The sequence below is a fragment of the Solanum lycopersicum genome, chromosome 10 (assembly GCF_036512215.1).
Source record: "Solanum lycopersicum chromosome 10, SLM_r2.1".
In the NCBI taxonomy this organism is placed as follows: Eukaryota; Viridiplantae; Streptophyta; class Magnoliopsida; order Solanales; family Solanaceae; genus Solanum; species Solanum lycopersicum.
The window spans coordinates 59924796-59952486 of NC_090809.1; the positions used below are offsets into that span (position 1 = coordinate 59924796).

Consider the following 27691-nt stretch of genomic DNA (forward strand, 5'->3'; position numbering starts at 1 on the left):
GAGTTATTTCAAGATTTTGGGGTCAATGTAGGGTATATGACAAAACATAAACAAGTTCAAGTTGAACAATATCTTGAATAGCGATTCAAGAAAAAAAATGATCCAATGACAATTCAGAAAGTCATCAACAACGCGAAATCTAGCGGCATTAAGATACTTGAAGGTTGAAGCAAGAGAAAAGTCAAAAACATAAATTCAGACGAGATTGGATCTATCTCATCAAAACTGAACAGAACTAGACAAATCTAAAGAATATCAGTTGTGTAATTTATATACAAATTACTAAAGTTATGTATATAGTGGGTTGTGTATTAAGGTAATATATACAAAGTATTATGAGATAATGTTATTTGTATACAAATATTTGTATAGAAGAAATTTGTTAATTATTGTATAATACATATATAAAATTATAGTATATTATACAAATTCGTCGATATATACCAAAAATTATGAACATGATAAAATATTGTATATATAAACATTACACACTAAATACACAAACATATTTCAAGCTTACCATATATACAATTGACAAATGAATATTATACAATCATTTTGATCATTAATTTTATAAAAAAACATGAAATTACATATGTACATATTCAAATATAATACATATACCAAATTATTGTATATTATACAAATCCGTAAATATATACTATAAAAAAAATGAACATAATAAAATATTGTATACAAATAAACTACAGAAAATAATTAAGAACAAATACAACACACTTTTTATTTTAAAAAACAAACATGATTGTCATATATATAATTTTCATATTTATGATGATCGCATATACATTTAATAATACATAATAAATTACACATGAAATTGTATAAAAAAATATTTACAATTTCTCAAATATATACAATATAATCAATGTATATATATACAAATAAAATCATTAACGTCTAAGTGTTTCATATGACTTATTTTAAACAAAATTGAGAAAATATTTAATTTTGAATGGTTATCTTAAATAATGGGATTGTGTAAATGTTTGTTACCTTATTTAGCGATATTGTTACCATTCAATGAATAAGTAAAATATTAAATAAATTAAAAATAAAAAAATATTTTATACAAATTAAAAGATATATAACAAACTAAACTATACCCATAAAATGTAATTATGTAAACTACATCCATATAATGTTATTTAATAAATTATGTTTGCTATATATGAAATTTTCCCAATTATTTTTGTGCATTGCAATAATGTAGCACAAAATAATCCAAGAAATATTAATAACTTTATGATTGGGCCGGGACCCAAAATATGATTGGGCCTGGACCCAAACAAGTCCGGCCCATTAAAACAGTTTCTTAGGCTTCCTCAGCTCTGCCACTTTGCTTGTAGTCTGCCGCAAAATCTGCCCCTGACTGGTAAGTTGTATAAAGTTTATGTACTTCTAGTTTGTTTTTTGAGTTGAAATTTGATGATTTATGAGTTTTTATGATTGGGTTTTTGTTTCTTATAGCTTATGCTATTCAATGATAAATTTTGTTCGATGAAGTTTGTGTCTTTTAGTTAGTTTTTGAGCTTACATTGATTCTTTCTGGCTTTTCGTGAATTGGGTTTCTGTTTCTTGGTAGAATAAGCATATAAACATTGAGGACTTGTTTCATTTTGTACTGGAAATATTCTTATATAGCTCAATGGTAAAAAATTTTTCATAAAGTTTGTGTCTTTCAGTTAGTTTTTGAGCTTCCACTGATGGTTTTGGATTTTTTTGAATTTTTATGGACTGTAGGTTGGTTTCTTAATAGTTGGCATTTGTAAATTGAGGGATTGTGTGATATTGTACTAAAAAATCATTGAATATGGACTACAGCTTATGCTATGCAATGGTAAATCTTGTTTCATGAAGTTTGTGTGTTTTAGTTGGTTTTTGAGCTTCCATTGATGGTTTTGGATTTTCTATATTGGGTTTCTGTTTCTCAGTTGTTGGCATTTGAAATTGGAAGTTGTGGTATTCCTAGTTGAAAATTCTTTGTACGTCACTTGATCAGTTGGTGCTTCAAACATGTTAGACTATTGATTCCTCTATATGCTTACAAGCTAATATAGCCTCAATTTGGGTTATGCGTTCAGGTTCTTTTGCCTTTCAGTAGATAAACGTTTGGAAGTTGTGGTATTCCTAGTTGAAAATTCTTTGTACGTCACTTGATCAGTTGGTGCTTCAAACATGTTAGACTATTGATTCCTCTATATGCTTACAAGCTAATATAGCCTCAATTTGGGTTATGCGTTCGGGTTCTTTTGCCTTTCAGTAGATAAACGTTTGGTTTGTTCAGCGATAGTTCTAGCTCATCGACAAGAAGGATAAGTGCAAAATGGTGAGGGAGCCAGTAAATATAGTGGTGTCTAAAAGTCCAGATGTTGAGTGAAGTGTGCATTAACCAGCTATCCCTTGAGAGTGTTAGCTTGCCGCTAACAGCAAAGATGATTGATGCTTTCTTGCTCGTCTGAACTGCATTGTCTTCTTAATTTTGGGCTCAGAGCACGGGCCAACAGCAAAGTATACATAACTGAGTGTGTTTATTTTCAAGTGAATATCAATCTGCAGCCTCTCGCAAGATCTGAAAAGCCACAGTCGAACAGCACAGAAACACATACAGTTGTTGATGGCAATGATCGCCAGGAGAAGCAAGAGCTCTGTACATCTCTTGCATGAAGTCCTCTTTTCCGACCACCCTCTTCCCTGCTCATACACCCAGCAGCAGACCTATGTAGATGTGTACATGAAATGGAAGAAAGACTCTTTTTTTGACTCCATCGATACTATTCACAGATCAGTTCAACTCAAGCCCTTAATTGCTCTTAAGAACTGCATAGTCTCCTCTTCACCTAATGATTATTGCATCCCCATTTCTGTTATTTCGAAAAAAGGCTTAGAGTTAGGGATACCCATTAAGGTTGCCAGGTTCTTAAGGCTGTATCCATCTGTTTTTGAGGAATTTACTGGCCCTAACTACAATTTGCCTTGGTTTAAGTTGACCCAGAGGGCTATTGAGCTTGATAGAGAGGAGAGAGAGGTCTACTTAAAATTTAAGGATGATATCATTTTGAGGCTGAAGAAGTTGATACTGATGAGTGGCAGGGAACAGAAGCTTCCTCTAAAGATAATTCAGGGTCTGCAATGGTATTTGGGGTTACCTGACGAATTCTTAAGGAGACCGCAAGACAATCTTGATGGGTGTTTCAGAGTTGTTGAAATGGAAGATGGATTGAAAGGGCTTGCTGTTGATGTTCATGGAAGTGAAAGGTTTTTATCAGTGATGCAGACGAATGCGATGAGGAGGGGAACGTATAGTGGTGTGGAGGGTGAGGCAATAGAATTTCCACTGTATCCATCAAAGGGATTGAGGCTTAAAAGAAAGATTGCAGATTGGTTTGATGAGTTTCAGAAGTTTCCATATGTTTCACCCTACGAGGATTATTCAGGTTTGGATCCAAATAGTGACATAGCAGAAAAACGAGTGGTGGGTGTGCTTCATGAATTGCTTAGTTTGTTTGTCGAGCATGCTGCAGAAAGGAAGAAGCTTTTGTGTCTTAGGAAATACTTGGGGTTGCCGCAGAAAGTTCACAAGGCATTCGAGAGGTATCCTCATATCTTCAATTTGTCATTGATGAACAAGACTTGCACCGCAATACTAAAAGAAGCTTACTGTGATAGAGGGGCTATCGAGGAACATCCATTAGCAAAAGTTAGAAAAAGGTACATCAAATTGATGAAGGAGTCGGAGGGTATACTGAGACGTAGAAGGTTTAACAACAAGCCAATTGATCAGGGTGACTCGAATATCAAGGACTTGGATTGTACAGATGACGAGGATAAGAAATTTACAACTTAGCTCTGCTCTTTATGCTTGTGCCACTATAATCAGGTGCAGGATTTAAAAGAAATTATAACCGAGAAGCAAAAGAAAATTGAAAGAACTGTTCAAGCAGGATTTGTAAGCATTTGGAATGAAATGTAAAGACTGTTTTGATCTGTATAGCTTCAGAGGTGGATGTTTCTCTCATTTATGCTGCAGTTCTTTCACTCATTAAGGGCGATTTCAGTATGAAAGGGATGGCCACAGTCATGCGACGGAATTGTCATACTATTATGTATTACCAATGGAGCCTCGATGTCTTGATCAACGGTACATGTTTAGCTTACATGATGTATTATTAGCTCACTGATGCCCCCCTACCCCCCTCATATCTTCTATATAACATGCTTGACACTTTTATGTAACAATGTTGGATAGTTTTATGTCGTTTTTCCTCGACATATAATTGCTATTCCTTGTGATCTATCTTAACTCTTTTCTTATTTTCATGCTTTCTTTTGTTGTTTCTTCATATTTCAATGCCACCTGACTATGGCATTGCTTTCTGCTCGGTTTTCTCAAGGTTGAAATTATTGAAGTATATCATGCTCATCGAGTCTGTGCTCTTTAAAGCACCCAACACCACATCGAATTAAACTGTCCTTGTTGATGTGTTTATGTTTAGTTCCAAGACTAGATGCTTTGTCTAGTTTTGAGTGAACTGTGGATTGTGCATGTTTAATCTTTGGTCATTACAATCCCCTATCAGGAACCTCCTGTGACTTTTTGGTGTAGTTCAAAACAGAGAAGCCTCGATTGCAGACTGCAGAAACTATGATGGATGCCTTTCGGGATTGAGAGGAAGTCATTCTCACCGGAAGATAGAAGAATATACACGAACACTTCATCATCATTGAAAGCAGCAGCAACAGAGCTGGCATTATAAGGAAACTACTTAAAGAATTCTTGAAAATAAGCATAGATCAATATATGTAATGAAATGTAATGTCTTATAATTGTTATATTCCTGGTTTGAACTGTGCATTACAACCAAGATGTAAGATTTTGTGGACTTTTCGAATTACCTACATGTTTAAGGGAACATAAAGTCCCCCTTTTCTGTACAGTTTTTGGCACCTTGTTGGTGCAATCAATGAATTTATAGCAGAAACAAATAAAATTGTGATCATTATGATTCTCAGTATTTCAAGCATGCATGTTGACAATTTTTTATTGAGAAGTTGTTGAGTTATCATGAACTTTTCATGCTGAGCCCAAACTTGCTCAAGAGTTACTTCTTACAGTGAATGAGTAGTGATGCCTCAATTTCAAAGCAAGTTGGAGTCGACTACGTGAATCTCCATTTTCCATTTAGGCCAATGAAGCAAAATAATGACTGTACATTTGCTGTAGCAAATTAAACCAGAAATAGTCTTTTCCAACAGCTCATCAGCTTCATCATAAGAAATCTCAGATTTAACCAGAGATAGGAGTATAGCATACATGTATAACATTGAAACAAGTGTTGTTTTCATAAGATACACACACTAGAAGCTGCAGCAGGATGATGCACCTCTCAATATGTTTCTTACTCCAATGGTCTTGCCCTTGCTAATATAAAGGGAACTAAAATACAATTGAGAATCCACTCTACAGAAGGGCCCAGTGCAGTGACGAAAACAAGATTTTCACCAAGAGGGTTCAACATCTACTGTATATTATATATACATAAAGGTTTTAATCTTGCATATGAAATGCTAAAGCTCCATTTACACATGGACAAGAAAAAAAAGTAGTACATATGATTGAGGGCCTTGTACAGAATGATACATATCAAGAACTGTTTCTGGTTTTCACCCTTCCAATATAACCTCCTGACTCTCTAATATGAAAATCGAAATTACAAGCTCGGAGCTGATCATCATAGAATACATAGTTTAACTATTTTGACTACTAATCAAGGCTAATAACAGTGAATTTCGTACCGTTTTGTATTTCTACAGGGGTTTCAAGGTCTGAGGTTAAGCAGAGATTTTTGGATGATACGAGTTTTGATTCAACTCTGTGTAACCTCTTGAAGCATTTCTATCACCTTCTTCATTCTTGGTCGTTTTGCTGGAATGGTATCGGTGCACATCAATGCGACTTTTAGAGTTGCAAGCATTTCTTTCCTCCAAGCAAAAGAAATGGTGCTAAGTCTTGCATCAAGTATCTGCTCTGGTGTTTCTCCTCTGGCAGATGCACCATGAACCCACCTGACCAGATCAACTCCTTCACCAAAAGCTTCATCAACGGGTAGTCGGGTGGTAAGGATCTCGAGCAAAACAACGCCATAGCTATAAACATTTCCGGGAGCTGTTACTTGCATTGTATATGCATACTCTGTTGAAGAAAAAGGAAGTAGTTAGACGCCAGACATTTTCCAGGAAAAGAAATTACTCCCTCCGTTTCAGTTTGTTTGTGTGGCATATAGAATATACAAAATGCCTGTGGTCTTAAAATTAAAGAGTTACCAAGAAAGGAAGAACATCTTTTTTAAACCGACTAAAAAGGAAAGTAAGACAAACAAATTGAACCACGAGGTAGTCAAATGATTAGCCAAGTCTTTCAAGCCACAGAATATACCTGGGGGAATGTATCCAAATGAACCAGCAACAGCACTAATACTTGCAGTCCCTCTAGATGGATCAAGAAGTCGGGATATTTCAACTTCAGCAACCAAAGGGGTGAATTTAGAATCAAGAAACACATTCCCTGAAGAAACATCAAGATGGATTATGGCTACGTGATCAAGGAATGCTAGTCCTTCTGCAACTCCAATGGCAATGGAAAGTCTCGTAGGCCAGTCAGGTTCATATTCAGGTTTCTGGCTAAACTCATGAAGAAACTGAGCTAATGTCCCATTGGGATAGTATTGGTGTAAGAGTAGAACAACATCCTCATAGATTGCAAACCCGATAGGCCTCGTAAGATTATCATGACAGAGTTTACTTAGCTTTTCAAGCTCTCTGATCATCTTGCTCTGGTGATGAACTATAGTATTGTCCATCGACTTTAGGCTCTTAACAGACAAAATCATCCCAGAAGGCATGTCTGCTCTATACACATTGCTGAAAGTTCCAGTACTAATCTTATTTGTATCTTTCCTGACTGCCTTTACAACTGAATCAAAATCTATTGCTTGCTTGAGATTTTCATCGAAAACATTCCCTGCTATGATCACTGGTTTGCTACAAGTTTCATCAGTGGTATTTCCAGCTTCCATGGTGGTTTTCTCTTGTTTCTCCCTCATCATGTATAGTAAAACAACCACTGTGACAGCTGTAAAAATTGCCAAACCAGAACCAACAACAGCCAAGATGAGCCGGTAGGAAACTCGGTGATGATTACCATTGTGCTCAAAACCATATCCACAATCACTACTCAAAGGCTCACCACAGAGCCCTTTGTTTCCAAGAAAGCTTGAATTTAAGCTCTTCTCAAATGGAGCAAAAGCAGGTATTGGTCCTGTGAATTGATTGCTCGAAAAGTTAACCTCTATCAAGCTCAACATGCCCTTCAATTCCAACGGAATATTCCCCGACAGCTGATTATTAGATACATCTAAAGAAACCAACTTGTCAAGTTTTCCAAGATCCTTAGGCAACTGTCCATGGAGATGATTATGACTCAAATTCAATGAAATCTGTAAGTTCTTCATATGACCAATCTCCGAAGGGATGCTTCCAGTAAGATAGTTACTCCCCATTTGCAACTCAAGCAGTTTTATGCAGTTCCCGATCTCACGAGGTATATCCCCTTTCAAGGAGTTCTGTCCCAACAGCAAGAACTGCAATTTAGTTGTGTTGCATATATCTCTTGGAATGGTACCATTGAACTTGTTGTTACTTAAATCAAGCTTGTTGAGATTCTTGCACCTCAGAACTGAAGTTGGAATCTCTCCATAGAGATTATTCCCCGGAACAATCAACTCTTGTAGATTATTGAGCTCACCAAACTCCGAAGGGATAGTTCCAGAAAATCCATTCGAAGCTAAATTAAGAAGAGTAAGATTAGAGCATTTTGCAAATCCTGATACGATTTCCCCGGAAAGTGTGTTATTATCTGCTTCAAAATAAGTAAGACTACTTATATTTCCAATTCCTTTAGGGATACCACCTATCAACTTGTTATTCCCAATTCTAATGCTTGAAAGGCCTTTGCAGTTCACAATTGAATCAGGAATAGTGCCATTCAACTTATTATTAGTCAAAACTAAAAATTCAAGCTTTTCCATAGCAAAAATACTCTCAGGAATTGTCCCTTCAAGCTGATTTGAATGAAGATTTAACAACAAAAGCTCAGAATGTAAGCCTAAGTTAACTGGAATATCACCACTAAACTCATTCTCATAGGCTGCAAACACTCTAAGATTAGTCAAATTCCCAATCCACATAGGAATAAAACCACTCAATTTATTGGTAAATATTTGGAAATAAAGCAAATTCTCCATCCCTTCAAGCTCATCAGGTATTGAACCAGTGAGCAAATTGTTTGAAAGATTCAATGCTCTAAGGTTCTTGAGCTTACCTAATTCACCAGGAATAGAGTTTCTAAACATGTTAAAAGACAAATCAAGAAACTGAAGCTCAGACAAATTCCCAAATGCTTGTGGGATTGAACCTTGGAAATTGTTATTAGAAAGGTCCAGCCATTTCAATCCTTTGAGCTCAGATATTAGAGTCACATTACCTTGTAATCGAAAACCCGAAAGATTCAGCCTTTCCACCATTGAATTGTTTGAGCTGCTGCAACTAATACTATGCCAAGAACAGAAATCAGTGCTGTTCAGATCCCAACCAGGTATTGCTAGCTCTTTGCCAATTGCTTCCAAAATGGCTTGTTCATGAAGAGCCTGTACAGTCCCAAAATAAGACTTTAACCACAACCCCACCAGCAAAACAGTGAACAACCTCAAAGTTACCATTTTTAAGTTGTTTTTCAAGAAAATCTCTAACTTCTTCCCCTTTTTCCCCAAAGAGAAAAAACCCAAATGGAACAATCAAGAAACCATAAAGACCAAACACCCAAAAACCAAGAAACCTTGTAGAGACAACTAGAGTAGAAACAAAAGGTTTTAGAAAACAAAAGATACAAACTTGAACAACTTAAAGGAAATGACCCATTTCAAGAATCTTGAAAATGAAACAGAACAATAAAGATACAATCTTTACTACTCAAGAATGAACCCCACGTACCAAAAACAACAAATAAGTTGCAGAAGTGATAAAAATGCAGTTTCAAGGACAAATAGAAGAAAGATAAAAACTTGAACAACTTAAAGGAAATGACCCATTTCAAGAATCTTGAAAATGGAACAGAACAATAAAGATTCAATCTTTACTACTAAAGAATGAACCCCATGTACCAAAAACAACAAATAAGATGCAGAAGTGATAAAAATTGCAGTTTTAAGGACAAATAGAAGAAAAATGATGCAAATGGGGTACTTATTTTGATTTAGGAAACTGCTTACATGGGCCAGGTGTTTTTCTCTTCTCTCTATTGGAGTTTCTGAAAAGAGAAAAGAGAGTTTGGGAGAGAGAATCTATGCTACTAATGACTACTACTTATTTGAGTACTCAAACTCAAACTGACAGTGTCACGAGAAAAGAGCAGTGTGAGTGAATGAAACTGTGTATATGAGTCTCTGCAACTGCTACTTATGAATACTTCCAATAGAATGAGTTAATTTACGCGGTGTAAATCTGAATTAATGAATCAGTAAACTATAAATATTATATGTTAATAGTTTGAGTTGGTGATGTAGTTCAGATAATTTTAACTATGACATATTTGGAACAATGTTTTCTTTGTCTCAATTTTAATAACATACTTTTTATTTTAATTTGTTCGAAAAGGAACGTCGTATTCGTATAAATGAAAATAATTTAACTTTAAAACTCATGTTATATCGAGAAATGTTTAAAAGATAAATTCCAAAAGGGTTCATTTCATGTCATGTTGTCCAAAAATGGAAGGGAAAGATCTACAACGACGATAATGACTAAACCTTTTAAATAATTGATTCGTTTTTCAAATAAAGTCTTGTAAAATTTTCTCTCTTTGCTTCGAGTGTTACGTCAAAAATGACTTGCAAGTTCTATTATGATCGATCTTCATTAGTTGTTCCTTGTTCGTGAATTTCATTATCAAGAAGTCTACCTACAATTTTAGTAACATACTTTTTTTTTAATCTGTTAAAAAGGAAACATCACATTCTTATAAATGAAAATAATTTAACTTTAAAACTCATGTTACATCGTGAATGTTTAAAACATAAATTCCAAAAGAGTTCATTTCATGTCATGTTGTACAAAGATGGAACGGAAAGATCTACATCGACGATAATGACTAAACCTTTTAAATAATTGATTCGTTTGTCAAATAAAATCTTGTGAAATTTTTTCTCTTTGCTTCGAGTGTTACTTCAAAAATGACTTGTAAATTTTATTATGATTGATGTTCATTAGTTGTTCCCTGTTCGTAAATTTCATTATCAAGAGGTATATCTATAATCTTTTATAATAATTAATAATTCTCTTTTTCGATAAAAGATTCAATAAAGAGAGAAAAAAATTATGTTAGAGAAATGCAATAATAAGTTTTTTTTAATTCTACATCTCTCATATTAATAGTATGCTCTTGTGGATATGTAATATCACGATATATTTGAGATTATAAAAACTTTTACTATGTGTCATAAATTTGCATGCCACTTCAAATTCATGGTATGTATAATAATAAGATTTATTATTATTATTATTACTATTATTATTATTATTATAAAACATATAGTTTTTTGGAGGGACAATAACAGGAAGAACAAAGTAAATAAAAAGTATAATTAGATATGCCTAGGATTCCGTCCCATGTGAGTAATGTCATGTTGGTCTTCTCTCCTGTCATTCTCGATATGACATTTTAAGGAGAAATAACCAAAAATTAAAAAAAATAATCATAAAAAAATAATAATTTATATATAGATATATATATTGAAATTAAAATTTCATATGTTATAATATTGGGACGATTCGTATCAATTGTGTTTTACTGTTTGGATCATAATATGTCTATGCATTTCAGGGAGAACTATTAGTTTTGGACGTAAGTGACATTTCACATTTAATCGAAATTTGAGTATAAAAATTATGAGCAAATGAAATTTGAAGAAACGTATAAATTTAAGGAGCTAATTTAAATCTAATCGATCGTGTATTTTAATCTTAATGACTATGTCATCTAGGAAATTAAATGATCAACTAGTATTCGTTATATTCGACTATCTTATAATTGAATTGATCATCTTTTTTATCATTAAACAACAAATACTTATCATAGGTGAACATAACGAAGCTTTTTTAATTATTATTATTTGTTATTCAGTATTCATTAAGGTGATAAATTTAAAATTCACCTCAATAGGGGTCATTACAAAGAAAACACAAATTTCTCTATTTTATGACTAGCTTAAGCTCGATATATCTAATTAATAATGAAGAATTATATCCATTTGACATCTTTAGATGGTACTATTAATATTGTATTAATATAAGAGCTTTTTTAAGCCTTAGAATTTGCATGTTATGCATTTTTGGGACATGATTAGACCTACATATTAGTATCAAAAAACTAGACATACATTATATTATTTCTAGGGTTGAAAAATAATTTCTAGAGATTTGACCTTCAATTGTAAATGTTGATTAGATTATGTAGTTCTTCCAAAGTAGGATTATTAATTTTTAATATAATATAAAGTTTAAAAGAGGGAAAAATTTTAAAAGGGAAATTAATTGAATTACTTGATAAGGTAAAAGGAGGACCCACTAGTAATGGGCAAAAGGTTACAAGTAGGGCATTTTCATGTCTCTATAATTGTTAGGTAAAATAAATAAAATAAAAATAATACATCACCGCCTAGTAAAACATAAAATAAAATAAAATTAAAAAATATGTATGCATATATGGAAATTAAGAAAATGAAAAATAATGTATATTTAAAAATTAATAGGAGAGCTGTTATGAACTTTTATTAGTATTAGTGATGAATTATGTTTAAACTTTGGTTTAGTTAGAACAAGAGATATGAAATTAAATATAAAAATAATTACAAGAAAATATTACTTAAGTCAATAATTACATGTGAGCAATCATTTTTTTCCTTTAATGTCATGAAAAATATTTTCTAGTAATCGATATGATGAGCTTAATCTATAAAACTAATAATAGTCATCGAACATATATATTTTATTTTATTAATATAAATATACGTAAAATATTATTTTTTTGATATAAAAAATACGTTCATTTATATATTTAACTAGCGAATTTAATTATTTTAAACTTATCATAACTTGCCTTTTTTTATGAATTTTTTTGTACATTTGACAATTATTAGTTCGACACTTCCTTTAACATAACCAAAAGACTTAATCATTTTTACGAAGCTTTCTGCTGCTTACTTTTGGGATTAATTAATTAATTAATTACCATATAATTACTTTTCCATACATTGGATTAATTAAAGAAAACTAATCACCACTTAACAGAATCATTCACCACGCCGTTGCTTTTGACTATTTTGTTATAATGTTAAGTTAAAGATGAACACTAATTAACTTAGATTGGACATTTAATTTATTGATTAAGCTGTTAAAATTATAATTATAATATTAAAATTATTGTTATGTTTTAAATTGTGTGCAATTAATTTGTCTTTCGTAAATTAAAGGAACTAAGATTATTATTACAGTCATTAATTACCTAGTTTTAATTTTTAAAATTATTACTTTAAGGGTACCAAATCATGTGTACTTTATAATATGATTCTTGTTTAGTCATATTTTACCAATTTATTTTGACATTTTTTGGGTTTCATCATTGCGAATAATTAAACACGTTAGCTTTGTGCTATAAACAATCAGTGAAATTATGGTTGGTATTATCCGCAATAACAATAATATGTTTGGTAAAATTTTACGATAAAATCTAAGGAGGATACATATTTATCTCATGAAAATAAAAAAAAAATTGTATCTTTGTCATGTCCGAAAACCCGCATAAAATTGTGAAATATTGGTCCAAATGATAAATCAAATTCCCCTATTTCAACTTATTTATCGTACTTTCTTAAATAGTTATTTCAAATTATTTATCTTTGTACAAATTCAATACAAAATATATGTATGTATATTTCCTCGAAAAGTTAATACAAGAAAGTCCTAACAAGTACTTCTAGAAGTACATGTATAGGTGAAAACTTACAATTGAAAAATGTCGTGGTAAAATTTGATTCGAATCATTAATTTTTTTTAAAAAAATTATATATTCACAATTTTAAAACATATTTTTTTACTTGACTAACGAAATTTTATCTCGTAAAATATTTATTATCTCTGAACATGAGAACAAGTAAAAAGAAAACAAATCCCACCTTCCAAGTCATTTTCACTACATTTTACTAAGGCCAAAGTACTATAGACATGACTCCACTCTTAACCAATTGCATGTGCATTAGTCATGGCGTGGGTGGCCACTTTTCCTTATTCTTCATCTTTTTTAAAAAAATTTTAACCGTTACAGTTATATATTTGATAAAACGTTTTCTATAAGAAGATTTTTTATTTAAAGATTCAAAAGCAAAATCTTTGATTAAAGATAAAATAATTTTATTTGACTCACCCATTCTTTGGTGTTGACGTGGTCGTACAAATCAAAACTCGATAAATAATAGGTTGATCCATGAATTTTTCCTTTCTTACAGTTAGTTTGTTATGTAAATTAATTAAAAGATGAAATCCTTTTTATATTCTAAAGATCAAATTTAAGATGTTTAATTAAAGATAGAAAGAATTAATGAAATAGCCTACCCCACATCCTCCGATGATTCTTGTTTTTATAATTCTTTTTGATTGATAACTGAGAAGTCTCGGAGTACACGCAACATATAGTTCGAAACTCGACAAATAATAAATCGACCCTTGTATCCTTCTCCAACAATTAGTTCTTATATTTGTCATGTAGTAAATTCATTACAGGATGAAATGCATTTTATGGAGAGGATTCTGATTCTAGAGATCAAATTCAATATCTTTCGTTATGGAAAGAAATCAAACGTCCTACCTCACTTCCCCCCTTGCAGTTCTTGTCGTTATTATTCTTTTTGACTGATAGCTGAGAGATCTCAGAGTGCACGCAACATACAGTCTAAAACTCAGTAAACGATAATTAATGGCCCCACCCCTTTTATCTTTCTAGCTAGAATGACGTATTCTTTTATATCGACAATATTCAAACTTGTAACGTATGTTGTTATTCACATATCACATGTTATGTTCTTACCGCTAAACGAAAGCCCCAAAGGCCTTCAATTGTTCTTACTCTCTCTTCTAAATAATAAAATAATAATCACTTAAATATGAACAAGAAGGGAAAGAATTGAAAAACCAAAAAAGCATTGAAGAAAGTCTTGTTACCAAGCAAACAATATTTCTCCATGGAATCTAAAATTGATTGATATTTGAGCTCTCACTTTACTAGACATGCATCATGACCCTTGTATTATGCATTGTCTCAATATTTAGGACACCAAAGGTCCCCCACTCTCAAGATAAAAAGAACAAAAATACCCCACTACTTTAGGCTCTATTGCAAAATGCTATCTTTCTTTTATGTTACATATATCATAGAAGAATTCTGAAAAATAATGTACTACATTTTCTATCTATTATGCTCGTTTCGTTTCGTTTCAATTTGTTTCTTGTACTTTCCTTTTCGATTCATCTAAAATATTTTTTCCCCTTTTTGTGGCAACTCTTTTGATTATGATTTTCTACATGTTATGTTTAAGACTATGATGTTTAATTAAAATACATTTATGTCATTCAATATATAGTTACCTTTTTATTTTTTTTAATTATATATCAAATAAAAATCAGACAAATAAATAAATCGTAACTACGGGAGTAGCTATTATAGCTTTGTGTTGATATATATATATATTTTTTACCTACAAAATGAAACATGAGTGCTCTAGTTTAGGCCAAAGCTAGCTGCTAGCCAATTCGAATGAAACAGTGATCATTGGGAAATAACTATCGACTGGGCCCCACCTGAGAGGCGATTTATCTAACGCCATCCCTAGGTGGGGCTCACACAAATTTGACTAGGGAACAAACGAGAGTTCCCTAGCTCAGAAATGTTAAGGTTAAAACCTTTCTAATGGAGTCTAACAACTTGGTTCCACGCGATCCCAGCCAATGTAAGACTCATAATCCATAGGTCGTGCTTTGATTACAAGTCTCAGGCTTGAGCTCCAAATAGAGACTTAACAATAGGTCTTAGGTTTGAGACAGAAATAGAGCCTTTTTAATAGTAAAAGTGTTGGGATATATACACACTATTAAACGTGATTTATAATTTATCATGATAAGAATAATTTAAATTAATTTTTGAAATTATTTCCATATATTATAGAGATTGAATAATATATGGTCAGGTACCACTCAGGGATGGTTGGATTTGCAATCGAGACCTAAGAGTGAGGAGTTGTTGGATTTTCATATTTTTGTTTCGTTTTGTTTGAAGAATTCTTAGTTCAGTATCACTCTACCTTTCTTCATTTTCGCGCTTAGACCAAGCATTTTAAATCTAGATAGTCTCACTAACTAAACGAAAAAAAAGACTCGATTAATCAAAGGGATACTACGAGTCCTGTGTCCTACACATCAGTTCCAACTACTAAACAATTAAATCCACAATTGTCATCTTTGTGAATCTTCTTTTTATACGTAACACGACTTTCTAATATGATTTTCCGATTAGGATGATGAATGTTTAATTAACTGACCACTCTTCGCTCTATATCCATGCAAGCCATGGAGTATTCTCCATGGAACAATTAGTAAAATTAATCAAAAGATGTTTTCTACTAAGTTTTTATTGTTCCTATTTTTATTTATTTTTATAATACTAATGTATATATAATGATTACTATATATTCACAAAATGAGTGTGCGGTCATATAAGATCAGATAAAATTAAAAATCACCAAAGGCATAATATTAAGTGTAAAAGAACCAAACATCGAAGAGAAGTTGCAATTTTTATGAAATACCAAACTAGTAGAGTAGTTACGAAATCTGAAATATAACATTTTGTATTATAATACAATAAAGTGTGCACATTATATTTTGTGGTTCATATATAATAGGCAACGGAACAAATACATACTACATCAAAATTTAATTATTCTTTATTGTATATAAGCAACAATAACAGTAATATCATCAACTTTTCCTCCTCTATGTCGTCCCTTAGATGCTCTTGCATATGGTGTATCTGCATATCTATCAAATGAATTGTACAATGCAATGTTTGCAATTTTCTTAGCCAATTCCTTTGGTTTCAACTTGTCGTTTATCGCTCTTTGAACAATTTCCTCTATCTCACTATCATTCATATTATCAAGCATCCCATCCGTCCCAGCCATCAAAATATCATCCATCTCGACGTTTAGTTCCATCTCATGAGCAACACTAGGATTGTCCTTGCAGTTTCCCAATTGATATGGACACCCATATCCTCTTTGTTGTATTGGCGACTTGTATATAATTTTTCCCTTTCTGATTAGTAAAAATCCACTATCACCAACATTAGCAGCAACTATACTACTTCTCTCTGAGTTTAGAGATATAATGCAAGCTGTAGACGATCCTCTTGAATGTGTGTTTCTGTAAGCTTCTTCAAGAACCCTTTTAGGGTTCACGTGACCTTTCATCGCTTCACTATCCGTAGCGATACGTGAATTCTTCATAAGCTCTCTTGCGTATATTCCAGCGTCAATCCCATGTTTTGCCCAGCCACCAACGCCATCAGCAACGCCAATAGTTTGGTATAATTCATGTATGAAGTTAGCATCGTCACCTAAAGGCTTCTTTGGATCGTCTTTGGGTATGTATACAGATCCAGCCATTATTTTTAGGCATGGTAGTAACTCTTTGTTACTAGATTCAACTACTCTCTTTTCGACATTGACAAATTCATTATCTTGACTAAATTTGAGTTTCTTGTTGCTGTGATTTTCCAGTTGATCATTAGCTTGATGAGAAGTGAAGTCTAAATACCTCTTGTAGCGTGGCAGGTTGAAAAGTTCATCGAAATTGATGGAGGAATATTGATCATGACCTAATGAAGAAATATAGGCAGCCATTGTTGTATTGATTGAAAAACTTTGGGAAGTAAAAAATTATGTGATACAAAAAATTATGTGAAGGGTTAACATATATATATACACACACAGATTACGCTGCAATCCTATTTAGAATAGGTAATGGAAAAGCAATTTATGGTAACTAATTAAATGGAATATTTAGAAACTAGCGTGTAATCTAAAAGAAAAAGGGATTTGGAAACAAAGTATGATAACTAACTAAAATAACAATTTTTGGAAACAATGTAAAACAACTAGAAGTAAGTAATCCTCACGCGTACGGGCATGAAAAGAAAGTGAAATTTTAATCCAAACTCATGGAAGATTTCCTTATGGACGCAGAAATAATAAATTTTACTTATAGAGTCGACGAGAAATAAATAAATAAATAAATAAACGCAGATAAGATCACAATGCGCATGTATATATGCCTAGCACAACTGTAAAATTCATAAAACTGCATGGAGATGAGGGCAGAATGCAATTCGCATAAATGGTGAAAGGTTTAAATGAGATGATAGTCAAGCAAATCAAAACTTGAAACCTAACACCGAAGATTTTCCACTGGGAAAACAGAATGGGCACTTGATTCAAAATGGCTACGCGATTGAAGGTCGATTCTTCTTCCCATAGCAGATGTCTGACAAAACTGCCCAGATTAAGGCTGCTGCGTGGTTGCTGCTGCAGCTGGCCGAGGGTTCTGCTGATGTGCGGCTAGCTGAACACTAGGTGGTGGGTGTGCAGTAGCTTGATAAGGTGGAGGAGGATATTGATGATAAGGTGGAGGAGGTGGTGGCATATATCCATAAGCTGGACGATAATAAGGTGGGTAAAATTGACCTGGAGGTGGTGGCCCTCCAGGTGGATATGCATAATGGTGTCCTTGTTGATGATCAGAACCGATTTTATTTTCACCAGGACCAGATCCTGCAGTTGAACTAGATGCCCCTTCCTGGGATGCAATTACGGCACCCATCCTTTGTGGATCCATTGATGGATAATATGGTCTGTCTTGCTGAGGCATCGGGGGTATGTTGAAGTAAGGCATGGATGGAGGTTGGTCCTGAGTGCCTGGTGGCTGAAGAGGCTGATTCTGCTGCTGTGATACGACTGCTCTAGGCAACAAACCACTGTGAGTTAGAGCAGCCTGCTGTCTTGCTTCATCAGAGACCTCGGACTCTGGCTTGGGAACTTGAGGTCTCCCCCAGAGTAGCTTCAGTCTCAGGCCCTTTATCACCAGCTTGTTTGCAAGTTCCTCAGCTGCCTTCACCGCACCTTCTCTAGTCGTGTAAGTTACAAAAGCACAACCACGCTGGACCACCATTTTAATGGACTCAATTTCACCATGTGCATAAAAATGGTCCCTAAGGTCCTGCTCAGTGATTCTTGCATCAACACCACCCACATAGAGGGTTCTAATGCTCTCGTCATCAGGGGGCTCCAATGAAGGCATTTCACCTGCTTTATTAAGTAGCTTTAAAGCCACTGGATCATTGACTCTGCAAGCATTTAAGATACATCAGTGAAGATTTTGTCAGTCAAAAATGTAGGATAAATACATCTCTGTAAATGAGAACAGGGTATATAATAAGCAAAAGAAAAGTGACCAGCAAATAGATGTCATCAATAATCAGCCTAGCCATCACGTAATCTTGGAGAGACAAAGTAAGATGAGTTTCAAAAGTGCATAGAGTATTTAATTCATTGGTCATGAAGAAAATGGTATCTATCTAGAGTTAAGTGTCTGAACTTAATTATGTCTATAACCATGGAGATGACTGGGTTCTGCATTCTTGCCAGTTTCGGCAATTATTTGAACCTCAACAAGCTGTTAAATCACATGAAAAAGCATTCACAAAACATTTCTTCTAGGACTTCCATTGGTGATCGAGTGCAAGGATTTGAACAAGATGGCATTAAAGAAATTTAAACAAGGCTCTACTCCAAAAAAAAAAATACTTAAATAACGTATAACTCAAACACAAGCAGAGAGGATTGAGAAACCAGAAAGGAATAAGTCACGGAATAAAGTATGGGAATGAAGACTACCAGTGGTAGAAAGCAATTACACCACACATTCACACAAGCATTTTTTAGCTGCAAAACTATAAAAAAATGATTATAATATATTGACAGCAGGACGACTTTGTATGTCAGATCTGAGATAAATTTACATGTTTATATATGTTTTTGTTTATAAATTCAATGAGGGTAAACAAGCAACTCAATATAAGCTATTCACCTCCTGAGTCAGTTGACCAAGTCCACATACTGTCTTCCCACATTGAGATATATTTTACTTAAGTTGTTTTGCTTCTCCTTTCTAACATGATAAATGAGAACATAATCTCTGGGTCAATTCCCCTTTTTTCCTCCTACTTGCTGAACTGATGTATTATTTAGTTATACAACAACATACCCAGTGTAATCCCACAACGATGTATTATTTACTATTTTATATAACATTGTGTGGCCATGAATCGCTGGCCTTCATCCCATATTAGCATTGCAACTGAGGGAAACAGATAATGTGTCTACAGTGACTAGTAAGTCTTCTAAAAAAAGTGACTAGTAAGTCTTCATGAACATATCAACAGAAAAGTGAACCGCCATTCTCACACCCCAAGCAAAATTAAAGACCAGAAACCCTATCACAAATATGTCAATACAGATATATGAGCATCATTCCAAAAAGGAGAATTTCACATCAGCGACAAAGAATCAGACTGGCATACCCATAGTAACGGTCTTTGATATTTTGCTGTGACAATTCCCCTGTTTCAGGCATCTCATGCCGGTAAGGACACTCCAAACCTCTTGTACATTGACCACGTATGTAGAAACTGCAAACATGTGCCCGATTTCTCTTGTAGTATGGAGTTGTTCTTTGAAGCTTCATGATAGTATCATTTGCACGGACTTTTCCATATGAAGATTCATAATCAATACCAGCCCTTGCCTGGACAAAAATTTAAGTATTACTTTGGGGAAAACCAAGAAAACAGCATTTTTTTTTTGTGCTTCTTGAAAATTCTAAGCCCTTATTTTCACCAGGTTCAATTTCTTCTCCTAATTTAAAACTGCACCCCATCCCTAAGTAGTTCCCAGCAAGATTTGGATCGGAGGTGTGTGGGGCGGGGTGGGGGGTGGGGTAAGTAAATTAAATATAAGTTGGGCTTTCACTTAGTAAATCACATACCCTTCGGTCATGCTCCTCTGCAAAATATTCTCTATTTACGTCACTCTTTGGGATGGCATCATTTGAGTTGATACTGAGAGCAGTGTCTCGGACCTGAACAGGCAAACCATATTCAAGATCTAACAGGCAAACTTGACAAACATTCTTCAATTTGCTGCAGGTCTGACAGATCTCAGACTTTTTGTATCTCGCATCCCGACCAGGCCTCCACCTGAACACTGTGAAGGGTCGCGTGCAGATCTTGCACTCCTTGTCATAATCTGCTTTTGTCTGTACAAAAACCATAACAAAATCAAAAGTCAGATAGTGAAATTGGAGAAAGAAAGATTATAGTAGAGGACATGCAGCTAAAACCAAAACAAAGTCAAAGGCCCGACTTATTCTACTGCCAAAATGGAGACTCTTTGAGCAAGAAATTAATTCCTAATATGTATGGAGAGAGTAAACATCGTAACAATGTGCCAAAAGTAGTGGCAAATCAGGAGAAGCTGTCGATGAGTAAAGGTCCAAACAAAGAGCTTCAGAAAGCCACAATGATTATAATGTAAGTGGTCTTGCCTAGCTACACGTAAATAGAATTCAAAATACAGTTTACTGCAGCTAGCACAAAGATAAGCAATTAAATAAATGCTACCAGAGATTAACAGTCCTTACAGAAAGGCTAATAGCCTTTCCTGTAGAGCAAATCTGACAAACAACTTACTTAAAAATTTGATAAAACACTACGTTGCTGCCTCCATCAAAGGATCCAGCCACATTCTTCACGCACTTCACATTCTTAAGGAACGCTACATTAGGAATTGGACTCCGTGATCTTTCAAGGTTGAGAAATGACAGTCTTTACCCTTTTAAACTTCAATAAAGCCCCCCCCCCCCCCCCTTCTTTATTTGATTTTGCACAATAAACACATATATTTCTACAACTACTGATCATTCCTACTGTATTAATAAATTGGGGCACTTGAAATAAATGAATTCTTAAAAAATCACCTAAAAAATTCTGAAAATGAACTTCTAGTTGTATTCAGAGTAACCTTACTATATTCCCCTAAAACCATATCAATCAACCAATCATTCAACTTCGCCTTATTCACATACTTTACTGTTGCCTATTTGAATCTGCAATCTCCATCAACTCTAGCCTCTTTGCACCTATATTCACCTATAACTACAACCAGAAATTTCTCAACTTCTTCGCCGAATAAAGTTTCCTACCCTTCCACCTCAAATCTCAATAGCAGATAGGAGCAATGCAAATAAGAAAAACATTCCTCGAGTATATTTTCAATTTGTAGTCAGCAACCAAAGGACTGGAGATTATTATAAACCCTAGGACCATTCACGGCCTTTACCATAACAAAAATTGAAACGAAGAACTTACCATTCGCACATAGGGACTGTCACCGAGACACGACTCGCATATAATAGGGAAATCAGATCGTTCCCATCCATCAGCTTCAGCATCTCTCAGCAACCTATGCGCCATCGTTTTCTAATTCCTAAACTTCAATCTGCAAAACAAATGAACTTTTAAAAGCTCATTCCAAGCTATTTATTACATATTCTATAAGAATCTTAACCTAAAGAAACAGAAATCTGAAAAAAGGTGAGAAATCAATAGTACCTGATTAAGAGCAACTTAGGCTAGTGAAAGTTATTTGAATGCCAAAATCTCGCTTAGCAGACTCAATTTTATATAGAGCTCAGAGACGGCGGAGATGGCTGTTGTCGACGGCGGAGAGAAGAACCTTCCGACGAAGGACAGCGAGGCAAATAGCCCAGCTCAGCCGGGCGAAGAGAGATAAGAAGACCTTTTTCAAGTTGATTTCCGTTATTTTGAATTTTAAAACTATTAATTAATTAAAAAAATAAATTTAATTTTTATCATGATAAAAATAGAAAAAAAAGTAATTTAAATAATTTTTTTTATATATAAATATATATTACAACAATACATCGATGAAATCCACAAGCCCATTCTCTTTGTATGAAAAGTAGGAATAGGAAATGTCGTAGGTAAAGCTGTCCAGTACTACATTCGTAAGCCTTTCATGTATTGCATGCGTTTATTAAATCAGCTCAATCATAAAATACTATATAAAATATGATTATGATAGTCATTTCCCTAACTACTTCAATGATTAATTTACATCCTGTCCTTGTTATAGTATAATTCAATCTAAACAGTACCTTGTGTTATAATTGAGAAATTTTATTGCTCGGATCGTCTAGTCAACAACCATGAAAGGACACCCTTTTTTTTCAAGAGAGAATTTGTTTCTGAAAGACAATTTGCTTCTTGAAGCCACCAAAGAAAAAAATGGCCTAAATCTATAAAAGCAGAATAAGTTGAACTGGAAATTACAGAATATCAGCAGATGTTAGGTTCAAAGAATTATCAATAACAATGTCTAAAATCCTTCCCCATCAACAATGAATTATCCCAAACTAGACTTAGCCATCTCATACGCCAAGAAACATGCAGCATTTGCAGGGACACTACGTCCCATAGCAGGTCCAAAGCCCTTGTAAAGGCCTTTGACTCCCTCCGATGCCAAGATCTTCTTGAATGCATCAAAAAAGCCAGAGAATTTTGGGTTTTTATAGTCATCGATTTGGATTACACTCTTGATCACGTCTGTTGGATACACCGAAATCCAGAAGGAACCACCAGCCAGGCCACCTGCTACAATAAGAGAACCTCTTCCCAACCCTGAAGTGTCTGTGCCTCCTGCAAAGTACTGCTTTAGTGCTTCATACATGCCAAACATAGCAGCATTTCCGGGGATTTCACGTGCCATGGTGGGAAACAAGCCCTTGAAGAGACCCATCATGCCTCCTTCGGATCGAAGAACATGTCTTGCTACATCCATTGGCCCTGCATATTTCACTGCCACAGCAGCTGAGCCTACACTTGCCAATGCACCCTGAGCTTGCAATCTACAGTCATGTAATTTAACGAGTAAATTGACAAGTATAGAAGTTGATTCCTAGTAGTTTTGATCATTTGACCGAACAATGGTAACAAAAAGTTGAAAAGTAGATAATGCACATGTCACTACTAAGGATACAACATGGCAAAAATAAGCAAGGGAAACTTTGTGAAGGCTGAATTATAATGCACTAGAAACAAACCTGCATTTTATAAGCTCAGTTGGGCAAGCAAGAAAAGAGACAGCAGTTCCGGCAACAGCCCCACAAACAACTTGCTGGCTCACAGTAAGAGGGACTCCAGGTTCAGACCTCAAGAATGCCTCTGTTTGACCTCTCACGGTGAAGAGCAGAGCATTAAAGGCTGCAACAGTGGCAAGTGGGGCTCCCATGCCTTTGAACAGCCCCCCGGCACCTTCCGCAGCTAATGTTTGCCGGACAGCATCTATAGCACCAGAATATTTTGGAAGCTGCCCTGGAAGTGGAGTAGGCTGGCTTTGAAGCTTGACCTTTATGGTATCAAAAGGGTGACCAACGACCAATTGTGCTACACCACCTACAGTCCCAGCTGTTAAATCCTTGGCTATATCACCCATTGGAAAATCTGAAAAAAAGAAAAGGGGGAAAAACAATTCTCAGTCTAAATGTAAGCTATTAGCTACTGTATTCACTGTTTACAATTCTCAATTGTAGAAAAAGAATGATTTGCTGGGAAGGAGCGGACCTCAAGAGTATATTATCAAAGTTAAGCTTAAAGCTTCTGCTAAAAGTTGGTGCAGTGGAAAAAAGAACATTAATCTTTACAGTCAATAGCCATGAACCTATATAGTAAACAACACTAGGCGTCATTGATGTAATAACAAGTCCAGCTTGGGTGTTTGTGGAGTGACCACAAATTTATGAGTAAATAGCACCAAAAAGAATCCAGGTAAAGTTCTTCTCAACGATATTATTCACAATTTTACACCTCCCAGCCTGAGGCACTCTGATAATCAGAAACTGATATGTCAGATGACAAAAAAAAACAGATCAAAAGTTTGTATGCTAACTCTAATTCTCTAGATAATTTTGACATTGGTGTCCTATGAAAGTCGCCTAGTTTAAAACCAAAGTGATCAAACTGCTTCTGCCTACAAATTATCTACACACAACGCTTGACAAAAGGAAAGAGTGAGACAGCTAGTTAGAACTCCAGTACTATCCCATTATCATTTGCTCATTCATAGTAAGGAAGGACTAGATTCACAAATTTCTCCCTGTATAACCGCCTAACCAAAAACAAAGAAGCAAAAAAAATAGACATGTACAAGAATCTCTTCCTTTGATTCTCGACTTTTCTTCTCCTTGATAAACATATTAAAACGTAAGGTCCAAAAACATGTACTCGAAGAGGAGAAAATTGGAAATCTAGTGGTGATAATAATACTCTTCATCAGATAGAGCAGAAATTCTAAAAGCTAACTGAGATTGAAGACCTTGAGAGAAATAAACTAATCTGATTCTATTTCTTTAAAGTTCAAGCTCAAAGCAGACTCCGAGGTACAAATTAGTTTTAAGGAAGGAAAAAACCATGAAGAAGATATTCTAGAGATTTCTTATGGTTTTGAGCTTGATGAATCTTGAATTTATCTAAATTGCTCTCCTCATGTTCGCTCACCAGCTTTGAAAGAATCCAAGCAGGGAGCTCTTGGAGAGCATCCCAACCCTTACAACTTATAATAGTCCCACAAGACAAATGACACCCCATTAACTGAAGGTTGTCACTTTTTTACGGTTTTACCCACGAGAGAGCTAATTCCAGCATCAAATTCAAACATAGAAGAACTAGAAAACATGTCGTAACTTAACTATCATGTTATTCACAAATGCCTCAGAAATCAAAGCTGCTGAAAAGTAGTCATCGGGAAGGCAATTCCCTCTAGTGAACTATATATAGTCCACCCTCGATAGAGATTCCAAACATAAAACAATTACCTTCAAAAGTAAATAGCTATATCAAGAAAGTGAAGTGAAATTACAGAATCTAGATGCAAAAATTCACAATACATAAGAGTGGAAAGGCAATCCTTTATGCTAACCACAAACAAAAACCAATACCGTGCATTCCATCAGACACCTAAAAGTTCAAATGCAGTCCTAAGCCACAAGCAACCAATTCGCACAACCATAGAAATTCATAGAAACAATGGTATAGGGGTTTAGAGAAAGACTACAACGACAACTATGATCAAATTTTAAGCCTTAACCTGGCTGATTTCTCTTTATACAAGAAGAATATCCAACATGACGGATCCCCGATTTATCAAGATCTAGATGCAATCTGAAACTAACAGTTGAGCAATGTAACACTCAATCACGCAAACAAAGCAAACGTGCACATCAAGATATGACATACAGAAACAAATCCCACAAAGGAAAACTAGAAACATAGACATAAAGGTGTCTGATTTCTGACATAAATACAAAGGTGAAAAATACCAAATGAACATCACTCAATGTCCATTTTCAGCACGTCAACTTCTAGTTTCCTAAAAAGGTATATAATTTCACCAAATTTTAACAAAAGTATACACTTTATACTAATAAAAGATTCTACTGGTAAAGTATAAGCCTTACCCTAGCTAGTTATGAATGTCCACCAAGTCAACCAAATGAATTCCACAATCTGAAATCTACATAAAAGCAGTGTATCAGTAGCAAACATATACATCAACAAGATAGACATGAAGGAACAAATCCCAGAAAGAATAAGCAAAAGGGGTTTGATATAAAAGAAAAAAGATACCCAAATGATATCACTCAATGCCCATTATCATCAGTACATCAAAGGTGGAGTCTTTTTCCATATTTTAACAAAGTTATAAGCTCGGTGGACTAATGTGTACCTGATAAATCTGATAGTAAAAGAATCTTGAATTTCAATTACAGCCACATGAATGAAATTCAAGAAACGACAATAATGGGATTTAGAAATTTGGTGGCCAATAGCTGTAAAGACACAATTTTTAATTAGATAGGGGAGATGAGGACACAAATTTTGAGCAAATTTCAGCCTCTTTTCTCCTCCCAACTCAAGATCTTGAGAGAGATGGAAGAAAGCTCCTATAATATTGGGTCACTCTTTGCTATATAAAGGGAATATACAAATTGCAGGGCTACCACCAACCCCATTTACCTATAATAGCGCATCCCCTGATTTTGACAGATTTACTACCTTCTCTAGTTTCAATTCACCTGACACAATCTTCGATTTCAATTTAATAAAATTATTTATAATTTTATAAAAGTATAAAATATAAATATTTTATTTTATTTATTGTTTATGTCTTTTAATTTTGATATATACGAGTAAGTAATACTCCTTTTTGTGTGCTTAATTATTTGTTCAAATTTCTTTTTTGGTTATTTCTAATCTTTTCTCCGTCTTAATAAATCAAGAAATGACAAAAAGATTTACCTATTATATCCTCAATTAATTATTTTTAAAAAAAATAACGCTTCTTGAAACTCTTAAATTTTTAATTCATTCATTTCATAATTAATAGGGGTAAAATGGTAAACTCACAATATCAATCATAGTTCTTTTAATAAGTGTGTCAATTCAAAAGTTGACAAGTAATTAGGAACAGAATGATTATTTAAATTTGTATTGATATGAACAAAGAAATACACATATCGTACGTGATATTCTACCTAATGATTCGCATCTTACACGATTTATATGTGGTGTTTGATTATGTCACATAAAATACCTAAATTTATTTTATTTAATTTTATACAAATTTAAATACATAGTTATATATATTGAAAAAATCATATTTTATGCAGCTAAATGCGTTTGGTGGAGTGATTTTAAAAGTTTTTTTTTCCTAAAAAACTCGATCACTTATGTGCTTTACACGGATGCATCATCTCACCAAACTTGTCACCTTCTTCTTCTACTAATAATACAAAACTAAACATATAAATGGTAATTTATTGAATGGTAGCTAATGGAAAAGATTAATAGAAATTAGAAAATTAATGTGTATCTTATTAAAAAAAAAATCAAAGTCAAATCAAATTAAATTAAATATTAGGATATCTAATTGTAGCATAGATTATCAAGAGGGTCCTTTATTCTTAGGATGGCAATCAATATTTGTTATACTATAAAAATATTAATAATGTAATTCAATTCATCTTAGCCTAATAATGTTTGATTTTAAAAGTCATATATCGTTATGGTATGTTAATATCTCCATGATCATTGCTATATAGTAATCTATATTTTAGGTATAGTAAAATCACGATCGAACTCTTGTAGCAAAATATTGTTACTCTTTTTTATTACTTAAATATTAAATTTCACACTATTCAAACCTTTTTTTTTTTTTTTGTTAATAGTTATTTTACTTACAATAAACATTTTACCTTATATGTAATGAATTTTAGAATTGAGGGGTTTACCATATTATAGTAAAGGATCATTCAAAAGTAT

General features: G+C 33.9%; 5 protein-coding genes across 10 annotated transcripts; 1 reads left to right on the top strand and 4 right to left on the bottom strand.

Moving 5' to 3' along the window:
* The first annotated feature begins 1279 nt into the window (after positions 1-1279).
* LOC101252542 (protein WHAT'S THIS FACTOR 9, mitochondrial) lies at positions 1280-5018 on the top strand. 3 transcript variants are annotated; one of them, XR_011212205.1, is made up of 3 exons: positions 1280-1393; positions 2103-4159; positions 4413-5018. XR_011212205.1 is itself a non-coding variant. In XM_069290608.1 (2 exons), the coding sequence occupies exon 2, from the start codon at positions 2636-2638 to the stop codon at positions 3863-3865; it is 1230 nt and encodes a 409-aa protein (XP_069146709.1). In that variant the 5' UTR covers positions 1280-1393; positions 2103-2635; the 3' UTR covers positions 3866-4336. The 3 variants fall into 3 exon arrangements, 1 of the variants encoding a protein (XP_069146709.1); XR_011212204.1 differs by having other exon boundaries at positions 4599-5018; XM_069290608.1 differs by lacking the exon at positions 4413-5018 and having other exon boundaries at positions 2103-4336.
* Positions 5019-5514: 496 nt separating this feature from the next.
* LOC101262268 (leucine-rich repeat receptor-like tyrosine-protein kinase PXC3) lies at positions 5515-9659 on the bottom strand. Its single transcript, XM_004249154.4, has 2 exons — positions 6455-9659; positions 5515-6211 (listed from the first exon to the last, which is right to left on the bottom strand). The coding sequence occupies exons 1-2, from the start codon at positions 8793-8795 to the stop codon at positions 5886-5888; spliced, it is 2667 nt and encodes an 888-aa protein (XP_004249202.2). The 5' UTR covers positions 8796-9659; the 3' UTR covers positions 5515-5885.
* A 6465-nt stretch (positions 9660-16124) lies between these two features.
* LOC101252833 (probable protein phosphatase 2C 55) lies at positions 16125-17081 on the bottom strand. Its single transcript, XM_004249687.1, has one exon. The coding sequence runs from the start codon at positions 17079-17081 to the stop codon at positions 16125-16127; it is 957 nt and encodes a 318-aa protein (XP_004249735.1).
* Positions 17082-17458: 377 nt separating this feature from the next.
* Positions 17459-22069, bottom strand: LOC101262575 (Zinc finger transcription factor 61). Its single transcript, NM_001320620.1, has 5 exons — positions 21905-22069; positions 21662-21791; positions 20281-20550; positions 19817-20040; positions 17459-18580 (listed from the first exon to the last, which is right to left on the bottom strand). Exons 2-5 carry the CDS (start codon positions 21764-21766, stop codon positions 17740-17742), a joined length of 1440 nt encoding a protein of 479 aa, NP_001307549.1. The 5' UTR covers positions 21767-21791; positions 21905-22069; the 3' UTR covers positions 17459-17739.
* Positions 22070-22471: 402 nt separating this feature from the next.
* Positions 22472-26315, bottom strand: LOC101262875 (mitochondrial carnitine/acylcarnitine carrier-like protein). Of its 4 annotated transcripts, none has more exons than XM_010313784.4 (5): positions 26097-26315; positions 25828-25883; positions 23936-24032; positions 23416-23815; positions 22472-23220 (listed from the first exon to the last, which is right to left on the bottom strand). In XM_010313784.4, the coding sequence occupies exons 4-5, from the start codon at positions 23805-23807 to the stop codon at positions 22719-22721; spliced, it is 894 nt and encodes a 297-aa protein (XP_010312086.1). In that variant the 5' UTR covers positions 23808-23815; positions 23936-24032; positions 25828-25883; positions 26097-26315; the 3' UTR covers positions 22472-22718. The 4 variants fall into 4 exon arrangements, with proteins under 4 accessions (XP_010312086.1, XP_010312085.1, NP_001307558.1 ...); XM_010313783.4 differs by having other exon boundaries at positions 25997-26315; NM_001320629.1 differs by lacking the exon at positions 23936-24032 and having other exon boundaries at positions 22474-23220; positions 26097-26313.
* Positions 26316-27691: the final 1376 nt, after the last annotated feature.

Bases quoted from the DNA above. Each gene is read 5' to 3' on its own strand.
- LOC101252833 (XM_004249687.1), bottom strand. From the start codon at position 17,081: ATGGCTGCCTATATTTCTTCATTAGGTCATGATCAATATTCCTCCATC.
- LOC101262875 (XM_010313784.4), bottom strand. From the start codon at position 23,807: ATGGGTGATATAGCCAAGGATTTAACAGCTGGGACTGTAGGTGGTGTA. The intron at 23,221-23,415 runs GTTTGTTTCTAG...ACATGACTGTAG, and splicing joins ACTGAGCTTATAAAATGCAG to ATTGCAAGCTCAGGGTGCAT.
- LOC101252542 (XM_069290608.1), top strand. From the start codon at position 2,636: ATGGCAATGATCGCCAGGAGAAGCAAGAGCTCTGTACATCTCTTGCAT.
- LOC101262575 (NM_001320620.1), bottom strand. From the start codon at position 21,766: ATGGCGCATAGGTTGCTGAGAGATGCTGAAGCTGATGGATGGGAACGA. The intron at 20,551-21,661 runs GTAAGTTCTTCG...GTTTTTGTACAG, and splicing joins ACAGTCCCTATGTGCGAATG to ACAAAAGCAGATTATGACAA. The intron at 18,581-19,816 runs GTATGCCAGTCT...AAATGCTTGCAG, and splicing joins ATCAAAGACCGTTACTATGG to AGTCAATGATCCAGTGGCTT.
- LOC101262268 (XM_004249154.4), bottom strand. From the start codon at position 8,795: ATGGTAACTTTGAGGTTGTTCACTGTTTTGCTGGTGGGGTTGTGGTTA. The intron at 6,212-6,454 runs GTATATTCTGTG...TTTCTTCAACAG, and splicing joins ATTTGGATACATTCCCCCAG to AGTATGCATATACAATGCAA.